Below are 11,738 nucleotides of genomic sequence, written 5' to 3' on the forward strand. Positions count from 1 at the left end.
TGAAGGATGACCTGCCTGTCATCATTCATACGGTTATAACAAATATTGTTTTTTTTCCTTTTTTTTTTTAACAACGCACGCAATTAAATTAGAAGCCAAAGATTTTTTTTTTACTATATTATAATGACACGCTCATGTCACTCTTATATAGACACCTTCAAAATAAAGTGTTACCATATCTTGCTTAAGTCACAAAGGCATGTTCAAAAAATTGCCTAAGTCACATTTTAATTTGACTTAGGCATAATAAATCCGCTTAAGTAACACACTTGACATAGGCCATTATCTTAAAGGTGTAAAATCACATGATCTGATCAACTGAGGATGTAGGCGATTTTACCATAGGTGGCCGGCGTCATGAGGCATGATTTAGGCACAAAAAAACAATTTTGAAAAAAATGACTTAGGCGATTATTTAAACAGTGTGACGATATGGTGTTAAAATCCAATGAGGTCATGTGCGTGTGTTTTTTTTTTTAACAACGCACGCAATTAAATAAGAAGACAAAGATTTTTTACTAAAAGGATTTAAAAATGTACTTTTTTCATCTTATTGGTTTGTTTCATATACAAGAATCTAAATTCTTAACTCGCCCAGTCTTAATATGCTTCATTTAAAATGTTTTTTAATAATGATATGATAATAATAATAATAAATGTTTACATGTAGCCACTGTAGTAAAATAAATATTGAGAGAATTGTTTGCTTATGTTTTTTGCCCTTGGTAACTACTTAAATTTATTTTCAATATTTTTTTTCCTTATTACTGTATTAATTACTTATGCTCCTGCACCTTATTTGTATCTATTCACTTTCTTATATATGTGGGAGTGAGTAAATATGTGTGAATGTTTATATATGTGCATATGTATCTATATTTCAAGATACTGAGTAGGAAATGCAACTATTTCTACAATGCCTAAATTGTTGTTTATGTATGTCACTCTTTCATGACTCTTTCTTTTCAACATGTTTAAAAAGCTAAAAATATATATTATATATTGTTCTTTTTTCATATTTGTATTGTAGTTATTACAATCAAGTAAACAATTCACTTGAAGTGATATAAAACATCCCTCAAATCACCAAACCATACTGTTAGATATTCATCACTATAAACAGATTAAGCATTTTATCAAAGAATTTCCTATTACACCTGTGATATCTTGTTTTTGTCACCTGGAGCTCCCCCTTAAAAATCCCTGTTGTTATCGCCAAGAAGCATAAATGTATTTTAGACTTTGTACCTTTTAATTCCCCTTCGTTCAAGCCAGGTCGTCCACAGGAAGTCTATCAATTTATCTGTGTCAGCAAAGTTCAGAGTATTTTATTCTACTGAGCTGTAATTTGACTAAGCCTCCTAAGGTTTCTGCAAATAATATATATCCCTTCATTGAGTGGTTATTTTTGACTGAGATGTGATATGAACTCCCAAATAATATGCAAGATAATAGCATAAATAAGGCTCTCCATATTCACTATCTGCATTAGCAAGTGTATCATGCACTGCACTTAAGGAACTATGTATATTTTTCCAAACAGTGTTTATTCAGAATTCCAAGATCATGTCCATCAGCTTTTTTGTCTAATTTTACTGATCATAAATTCCTTATCCTCTCTCCACGTCCTCTAGTGTAAATCAGAAGAGGGCACACCTGAAATATCATGTGTCCATAGCTTTCTGTAACATTTAACATATAACCCCTAATCAGCCCTAAATATTTGATTGTTGGAGTAACATTAATATTACTTAAAAAAATAAGAAGCATCTTTCGTCCTTTGCCATGAGTGGTTCGCCGGAGCAGAGCAGGTCTTCTAGGTTTTGTGACCTTAAATTATCAAGTTGTATGAGATTGACAGTTTCCCAAAATCCCTTTTTTTATCCAACATTTGGAATTATTTTGAGAACACCTAGTAATTAGACTTAAAAGGTTAAGCCACCACTATTGAGGTGTACTATAATATTATTGTACAAACAGTACAGTAGTAGGCAAACTTTCTATGTATCTATCTAATTTTCCAAACATTTCAAGCTTACCCTCCTGTAAGGTTTTATCACTAATGTTCATCACATAATTAGGTATTTCAGCATATAAGATATCTCTGCCAACTGTTTTTTATGCTCGTTTTGAATGTTTTAGTTTTACTTGAGGTTAACTAAAATACACAAATAAAGTACAACGAAGGTCTTGGAAGTGGTATTTAAAGTCAGAAGCACTTGTGAAACATGCACAGCGAGGTAGCAAGTGGCAATGAAATGTGCTCACCAAACAGGTTTTTATTCAACTGGAGAGGTGAGGAAAGATGTATGGGGAAGGGGGAACATTTATCACATTCGGGGGCAAGTGATGCACCCTGCCATTTCCATTTATTACATTAAAATGAATTTATTACTTTATTACTAATAAAATAATGACAGAAAGCCAGGTGCAAAAAAAGAAAGAAAAAAATGAACAAACGCCTCATGGTGTCGTATTCATTCGTGTTTCATAGAAGTAAATGGCAAAACAATTTAAATATTCAAAAAAAAAAATCTAAAACTTTTTCAAGCTGCTACATTATTTCTGTAACTTTAGCAATCCAAAAAGTTGGCAGCCATGAGCAGTTCCAGTGCGATCTCCGGAGCGATGGGGAACTCAGGTATTTCTGTGGAGCTGTTGGTGTAACGGACCTTGTAGGTGAAGTACATGCAGACCTTGGACAGGACGTGAGACGGGATCTCCCTGAAGTTCACTTCGTTGGTTTCATTCTCAGCAAACTGACCTGCAGACGGAGGGTTACAGTAGGTGTTGTAAATTAGAAAGCATGACCTCAAAGACAATTCTGAAGTCATGCAATGTAAGAAATGCACATTTGAATACCATAAGCCACTAACAAAAAAAGAACAGACTATTGATTGGAGATGACAAAACCATTGGAGGCAGCATAGTGCCACCAACTGGACATGTGGAATTTACTTGACTAAAACACAAATACCTTAATTGTGATCTTTAACTTGCAAAAATCTAAATTGTCAGCAAGTTACCAAGCAAAGCATCGCCACTGTACACATGTTATATACATAAGGCTTTACAGGATACCGGGTAGTAGTGTGGTTATACTTAATACAGAGTTTCTAAAAGTTTTCAAAATGTTAATGGCAACTAGGCTGACAAAAGAGCTGAATGTTTTGTTAAAAAGTTAAACCAAAGTTTAGAACATGTTTACCAAGGTTAGACAAGGTAAAATCAGTAATAACAGAGGAGAAACTCTGATTTTACTATCATGTCAGTCATTTTTACAGATTGTGCATGTCTCTGAAAAGTAAAAATTACAGTACAATTTTGCAACTTTTAGATGCACAGTAAAAGTTATCTGATGTTATACAACTCTAAAGCATGTACACTTTGCTTGGTCTCAAGACAGTACTGTCTGGAAACATCCAACTTAATATGTTTCTTTAATAATACCCCCAGAGCTGTAATAACAATTGGTGTTGTGTGTACAGTTTAAAATTAAGTCATATCTATCTGAGTGACACTCCTGACAATCCTTTCCAAACTCTGCCAACATTTAGCAAATCTAAATCTAATTTAACACAAGATACTTCTCCCAAAAAGTATCAATCACAATTTACATCATGATACATAAATAAATGACTGAAGGGTAAAGCAATAACTCTCATGTACAGTAGGGCTATCAGAACATCATCTTTTACTTTGTTCATGAATGAATAACCTTCAAAACAGGAGTTTATGGAGGTGGAGAGTGTATGTAACCATATCTGTTCTGGGGGAGGGAGACAAAGCAAGTCCGGAAAGAGTGGAAGTGCTTTAAGAGGAACTGGAATATTTACACATTATCACATGTATTATGTTATCAGTATTTCATTATTAAATATCACGTTTTTTGTCAATATCCGTGTATCACGACACCTCTAATGTCAAGTAAAAAGCTCAGAGCTTCTTTAATTTCAGGCATAATCCACCTGAAGAAAATGAAGTATTTAAATCTACAGGCATATTCAACCCCCCTATGACCGATTTCTCATTCTATGCAAGTATTTTGAGAAAAACACTGAAACTGGTTAAAAAGAATGACAGGAATCCAGCTGTCTGGATAGTAAACATCATGACGTCACCCTTTTCTTATTTCAGACAGCTTCCAAAAATGTGTAACATGTATTTGTGTTGAAGTAAAGAACCTTTTACTTAGTCCATATGCATAGGTGTGCTTATTTTAACAATGAGAGAAAATACTTTTTTTGCTATACTTAGACTAAATTGCCTGCATCCTCACCTGGTCCGCTTAACATGGCTTTGATAGTCCCAGATGTCAAGGCGTGTTCTCTTTTCACAATAAATTCATGGCCATCTGAAGAGATGAGCTTCACATACATGGCATCTGGCCCTTCACAGCCTCCGTAGGTTCTCTCTTCACCGTCTGTGAAGCAACACAGTGACAATCTCCAACAGGTGTAAGCCAAACCAAACACGCATCTGACCAACTGTAATAACATCAGTGACACAGATGTTGCTAGTGAGAGCTCTGTGACTCAGTGTGCACACACTCACATGTCCCCTGACATGAACACATATGTGATTAACTAGCAAACATGACAACGGTATTTCTGGGAAGGTCAAGGATATTATTCGGCCATTTACTCACCCATCCTGGTCCGGAATTACTTTTTCCCCTGAAAGGGAACCTAGAAGTACAAGACATATAACATCACTTGTATGGACGACATAAAGACCCTGGATCATACAGAAAAAAGTCGCCGAGGCTGGAAACTGCCTGTAAAGCTGATATGTAAAAAATAATGACAATAACGTTATGCTTTCCGCTAGCAAGGCCTTAGTTTGTCACCATCACCCCGTAACGTTAAGCCACATCAAATAAATAGCTATCAGTAATGTAAAACAATGTAACACGGGTATTATTGCAACAATAACAAATAAATACAATGGCGACTTATCGGTTTTAATCCAGTTTAAAGCAGAATTAGCGGAAAGTTCATTCTCTATCCCAAATGTTTTGAAACGAGTTTTTTAGCCGTTAGCTTGCTAGCCAATGCTAGCTAATGCTTACGGCTTGCCAAACGAACAATAATGTTTTAATTTCTTCGATCGGTTATTTAGGGCTTGAAATTCATAGAGAACAAACAGTCCAGGACAAAACAACACAAATCAACCTGTAATCACAAACGCAAGACTATTCCTTACCACTTTGGAGAAGAATGAGGAGTGGAGATTGCGTTTCAGCTAACGTTAGCCACCAAGCTGTTGATACCCGGAACTAGTTTATGTGAACACCCGTCCGCGGTGAATTTGTTCCGTAGTATTTCATTAGCAGAGAAACGGGCCCCTTTACTACAGATCATGCACATCGCAAAAATGAATAATATTATCTTTTTTAAAAAGTTTAAATTTTCTTTTTTTAAATAAATCTAATTATGTCTGTTGTAATCACAAACATGCACAAGGGAAGGAGTAACGTGGAAAGCAGAGGTTATTTTTGGATAATTAACATTTACCCACGCTGTCTAATACTGTATAAGTCAGTGTCACTAGATAATAAGTTTAGATTAGAGGGTGGAAATAAGGATATTAATTTTTAATTTTAATAAAGAGCTGAGATGACTTGCCAATTTGATACACAGGTTTACAGGCTATCCATTAAAATATATTAAAAATATATTTTAAGCCTATAGGGGGCGCCTGTGTTTCAGGTTACCCATGAGCTACCCTCCCTGACTGTCTCCACTAGCTGTGATGAGCGAGAGCAGGTGCTGATTGGACATGACAGAGACATTTTGCAGGCCCATAAATCTGGATTCAAAAAAGAATGAGAGAGGGGGAGTGAGAAAAAGAGGAGGCATGCACTCTGCACTATCATATAGCCTACTTTCAAAAGCCCAGTTGGAAGAAAAATAAACCAGTTCACCACATTGTGCATTATTTTGACTTTTCACCTATGCTAGTAGTGTTATAACCTTGCAGTTCTGTCCAAACAAAACACATTTGGGATAACTGGATAACTGTGAGTTTGTTCTTTGCATCAACTGGGAAACATTAAAAAGTCTCTTCTAACAGGTAAAGGGGAGTCTGCCATCGATCAGAGACAGTTGAGAAGTGGGCACATACTGTAGTCACGGTCAGGTTCAGAATGTGACTTTGCCCTGATCCTGCTTGGAGTCCTGTAGTGCAGGAAAAGTGATGACTGTTGAAATGTGAGGCTTCCATATAGACGCAGAGATATCCGAGCTGTGACACTGAGAGTAGACTACTGAGCATGCCTGTAAATTGTGTGTATGTTCCTCATAGAAGAGGGTAAAGAATTTTCTGTTATACTGTTTTTCTTTTACTCACATATATTAAAGATCTACATCTGGTGAGACAAAGGAGACCATCTTCCCTGACTTGTTAAATTGACAGTTCTCAATGCTACAACAGAAGTCAATGGTGACTTCTGTAGAGGTGACACCTGACCTGGTATTTATCTTACAGTAATACCCGGCTTAGCTATGCTGTCAGTTTGTGTTCCAGAAAGTTCCAGTAGCCTCCTGCCTGTTGACTGCCCCTGCTGCCTGTTGCCTCACACACATGTACACACTCACACACACAACCAAAAACAATCACTGACCTTCCAGTCCCCCATTACACCATTAGTGCTTATGATCAGAGCGGGCGGGTGGCGGCAGCCGCTTTGATGTCTCTCTGATACGGCTCACCCCGCTGCAGCTGCTCTCAGCTCTATTTCGGGGAGGCTGCTCTGGGCCCTTAGAACAGGGCTTCCTTAACACATACACACACAATACATTCAAACAATCTTGCCATGCCGAGCTGTATCATCCATCCCTTTAACACATATACTCTCTCAGATCACACTTTCTTGCACATACCCAGGCCATTCTGGAAATGGTGGGATGCAGTTAACTTGCTAGAAAAGGCACTTGTCCATCATTCTGCTTGTTAGTCTAATTACATGTGTATTCATATGACATCTTAGACAGTCAAATATGTCACATTTAGCATGGTTTCTAGGCTTGCAAATGTGCAGATGATGTTCACTGATATGCGGATTATGAAACAATGGGGCCTTCAGTACAGACATGCAAAAGGCCTCACCACCTCTCTTACATAGGAGCAAGCACACAAACTTGATATGTTGGAACTGTTTCGCCTCTTTTTGGTTACACATCTCTCTGTGGTTTTGTCTCTTTTCTCTTTGTAATTGTTATGGTCTTTTATTTTTTTTGGGTGTTTTTTCGCCCCTTTTGTAGTTTTGCGTCTATTTGTAGAGTGTCTTTGTAATAGTTTTTTGTCCCTTAGTAGTCATTTTGTGTCTTCATTGTGTGTTGCTCCTTTTTTATAGTTGTTGTGAGTCTATTTCTAGTCTATTTTGTGTCTCTTTGCAGCTGTTTTGCCTCCCTTTGTAGTTGTTTTGGTCTCTTTGAAGTCTTTTTGTGTCTCTTTGTAGTGGTTTAATGTTTCTTTGTGTTTATTTCTGACAGGCAGATTATGGGACAATGGGCCCCTGAGAACAGTCATGCAAAAGGTCTCATCACTTCTACTGTATATAGGCGCAAACACATAGACTTTATAATACATTCCAGTGGTTTAGCCTCTTTTTGGTGTTGATTTGTAGTTTACATGAATCTCTGAGGTTTTGTGTCTCTTTGTAGTTGTTTAGTGTCACATTGTAGTTGTTTTCCATTCCTTTGTGGGCATTTTGAGTCTCTTTGTAGTCATTTTATGTTATCTAGTGGTCGCAAGCAAGTGAGGCACACACATTTTATAATTTGTAGTGGTTTCACCTCTTTTTATTGTTTTGTCTCTCTAGTTGTCACACATTTCTCTGTGGGTTTGTGTCTCTTTGTAGTTGTTTTGTGTCACTTTATAAATGTTATTGTCTTTTTGTATTTTTAGGTGGTTATTTAGCCCCTTTGAGTCTCTTTGTGTTCTGTCCCTTTTTTTATAGTGTCTGTGAGTCTATTTTATGTCTATTTTGTGTCTCTTTGCAGCTGTTTCGCCTCTTTTTGTAATTGTTTTGGTGTCTTTGTAGTTTTTTTGAGTGTTGTAGTTGCTCTTTGTCTCTTAGTAGTAATTCAGTGTCTCTTTGTGTGTTGCACCTTTTTTATGTTGGCTGTGAGTCTATTTGTGGCCTATATGAAGCTGTTTTGCATTTCTTTGTAGTTGTTTTTGTTTCTTTGGGGTTATTTTGAGTCTCATCCTATTTGGGATGTGTCTCTAGTGATGTTTTATAAGTAAAGGCCAGGGCCCCTGAGCTTGTGCCTGGTTGGATCATTCAGTAATGCCTCCAAGAGTTCACTTGATTAATATATGGTTAAAACATTTTTCCACTTTTTCATCATTAAAGATAAAAAGTTAGAGAGTGTATGCTCGGTAAGTAGGCTATGCCTTACAATAATATGAACAGCATACCTCTTATTCCAATTCTTTATACCACCAGTTTCAATACGAGTCGGTCAAATGTCAATAGGATCATTAAGAACAGTACAATAGCTTAGCTGAATGAAACCAGGTCAGAATTTTAGTCATGATACGGAAAGATGGGGGAGGAATGTCTTTGGGCATTTCTTCACTGAAAAGAGGGAACGGCTTGTCACAATGAATTTGAGGGTACGGCCCCTTTTGCCTGCAGCGAGTCACAGTGCCCTGCAATTCTCATGTTGCTCCTAATCTCATGGACCTTTGCTGAAGAGGAGCATCATCAACAATCCATGGCACGTCACAAATACTTACGTCTCACTGGATTTAAGGTAAAGCGACTATATGTAATGTAATTATTATTATGTATTTATTTAAACTAGTGCAGTGCCCGTAGGCAGTATGTATTCGTATAGTGGGAGATTAAGTAGATTTTTCAATTATGGCCGAATGAGGTTGTGTGTGACAGTGGGATGTACAATGAGGTGTAATACTCTTGCCTAGTGTTAATATACAAAATGTAGATTGGGTAATACATGGATGTACATTGATATATAAAGAGAAATAGTACAGAAATAATAATAATAATAATAATAATAATACAGAAATAGTTATTTTAAGAAAAAGAAACTTAATCATTCAACATGGTTAGAAATAAATACAGACACAGATATAGGAGGGAATAAGTTTACATGCAGCACAAACAGATGGATGTGATTAACAGAATTTGCACATTACATGCAGACTTATGCAACTCCATAAAACATTTACCTTTACTTTACCACTTTACCTTTAAGGTGTGCACACCATCCAGCAAATACACATTGAACATTGATATTCACTGGAAACTATTCGAATATTATTGGAAAATCGAACCTTGTATCGCACTTTAAAACTCTGAAAGATCCAGAGTGAATTGTGTTACTGACCAGGTGTAGGCTTATCACACAATGGGGCGGAGCTCCCCTAAAAGGCATCCAATCGGAAATAGTGCAATGCTGCAACACGTCCTATGTAAATAATGATATTGATGATAAATATATATATATTTTTTAATGATTATCCTTAGTTCCCTTGTTTACTTGTATGTCTTGTATGTAAATGTGTTTTTAAAAAAAATGAAAAAAATGATATTTCGAAAAATGCATTCAAAATCTTCTAAATCGAGGATGAACACCTTTGTGCCATGCGCAAGCCACATACAAAATCTTAGGTCAGCGAGATATGCCCTAGACACACACACACACACACACACACACACACACACACACACAGCCACACACACATAGCCACACACACACACACACGCACACACACGCACACACACAAACACACACACACACACACACACACACACAAACACACACACACACACGCACACACACAAACAAAACACACACACACACACACACACAAACACACACACACACACGCACACTTCTGATAAAACACACTAATTAAATGATATACTATTTAAATGAAGAACTTTAATTGAAATCAGTGGTTGTTATAATGCGTTATAATGTGTAAGAAAGACATTCAGACTTTATACTTCATGACAGTACACGTTTAAGACTTACTTTTCTGGTTTCTGGCTCCGAGAGTAGTTCATGTCCACATATCAGATGGAAATAACATATTGGCATGATTCATTAAGGCAGTATTCCCCTTTAACAAGAGACAAAACAGTAATACCCTTACATTTACCCAAACACAGTGTTGGAGTCTTTTAATGGCGTGTTTCTTGGACAAATAGATGCACAGGTAGCAGAGCTGTTTACCAAACAGACATGGACACATATGGAAAAGAGGCTTTTGTGTATTTAATCAAAATGTTTTTCTGAAAATTATAGTTACAACAGCGGAAGTGCTAACACAATGCACTCTGAGTCACAGAAGTGACATTATTATAATCGTCATTAACAGCGCACCCTGCAATACAATAAATATTCAGAGCCACCAACTTATGCAATCATTAAGACAAAAGTGGTTTACTCATAACCGAGTGGCAGCCAGAGAATGGTGAATAGGAAAACATCTTTCAAAATCATAAAATGACCCTTTACATGTTTGTTTTCTGCAGAGCAGTGTTAGTTTATTGCCCCTACTGCACAAAGAATGAAAGCTTCAAATGGCATAACAGACGGATAAGTGGACGTGACAACCATTTACTTTGAATAGCTTGGGGCTAATGCACTGTGTTGAGGCCTTGTTTGTTTGAACTATAATGACTCAGCCTACAGACCTCGATGATAGAACCCTCTGTAGCTCACATGTTGTTAAATAAACACGACATGAAATATTAAAAACATCATGTGGCATCATTAGCGTACGACACAAAAAGAAAGTGCTGCATGTTTACTTTATAATCGTTTACTTTAGATGACAGAGTGATAGCTTTATGGTTTTACGACTGAGATTTGTTTGTGTATATATAACAGATGAAGTGATGCTAAGCTAAGCTAGCTATGCCAGGCATGGAAAGGGGATCTGCTTAATACTGATGTCTTAGCAGCAGTTTTTAAAAAACGGAGGGCACCGATATCCCCTCACTGCTTACGAGCCTTAATCCAATTTTAGAAGCACAAGCAAGTTGCTTTTTAGTCAGAAGGTGGAGGCTTGGTCTCAGAGAGGGAAGTTAAATATACACATGAGGAACTCTTGCTTTCATCTCAGCGGGTATATGCCAGAATTAACATGTCTACTGTAGGTCAAAGCCAATCCTTACAATCAAAGTATACATACACCTATGTATTACTATGTTGTAACACAGTATCATTAATAATGACATGGTCATTTATGGTCATCCATCCACATTAGGCCTATATTAGGCCTTCTGTATTTTTTCTACATTATATATGTCAAATACCACTTATATATTTCAATTTATTTATTTGTTGATGTTCATACTACTACATGCAACAACTTATTTCACCTATTTAACATGCTAAATTGTATAATTCCTCCAATGTGCAATATCTGTACTTTTCAGAATAAAAAACAAACAAATATATATATATATATATATATTTCAATCATAATTGCCAAATAGCAGAAATGTATGTATATAATGTATATAATGTGTATAGAATATATGTATATGCATTCTTTTTTGTCTTCTATATCTATGTGTCCACTGCGGGATAAATAAAGTCATATCTTATCTTAGTCCCACTATTTATTCATCATCATTCACTACATTTTTTACATGATTATAACTACAGGAAATATGCTATAAAGCATTAATTAACTGTTTATATAACATTTATGGAGGAATTAAAAATGTTTAGTCATAATTATTTCCA

General features: G+C 36.3%; 1 protein-coding gene across 1 annotated transcript; it reads right to left on the bottom strand.

Moving 5' to 3' along the window:
* Positions 1-2,259: 2,259 nt before the first annotated feature.
* On the bottom strand, positions 2,260-5,320 carry eloca (elongin C paralog a). The gene is made up of 4 exons (XM_059326957.1): positions 5,206-5,320; positions 4,649-4,688; positions 4,280-4,423; positions 2,260-2,764 (listed from the first exon to the last, which is right to left on the bottom strand). The coding sequence occupies exons 2-4, from the start codon at positions 4,650-4,652 to the stop codon at positions 2,574-2,576; spliced, it is 339 nt and encodes a 112-aa protein (XP_059182940.1). The 5' UTR covers positions 4,653-4,688; positions 5,206-5,320; the 3' UTR covers positions 2,260-2,573.
* Between the last annotated feature and the right edge of the window lie 6,418 nt (positions 5,321-11,738).

The sequence above is a fragment of the Centropristis striata genome, chromosome 23, assembly GCF_030273125.1.
Source record: "Centropristis striata isolate RG_2023a ecotype Rhode Island chromosome 23, C.striata_1.0, whole genome shotgun sequence".
NCBI lineage: Eukaryota > Metazoa > Chordata > Actinopteri > Perciformes > Serranidae > Centropristis > Centropristis striata.

What these genes read in the sequence shown, in the direction of transcription:
- eloca (XM_059326957.1), bottom strand. An exon ending in AGCCATGTTAAGCGGACCAG is followed by an intron (nt 2,765 to 4,279) that starts GTGAGGATGCAG and finishes CTCCGTCTGCAG; the next exon opens with GTCAGTTTGCTGAGAATGAA.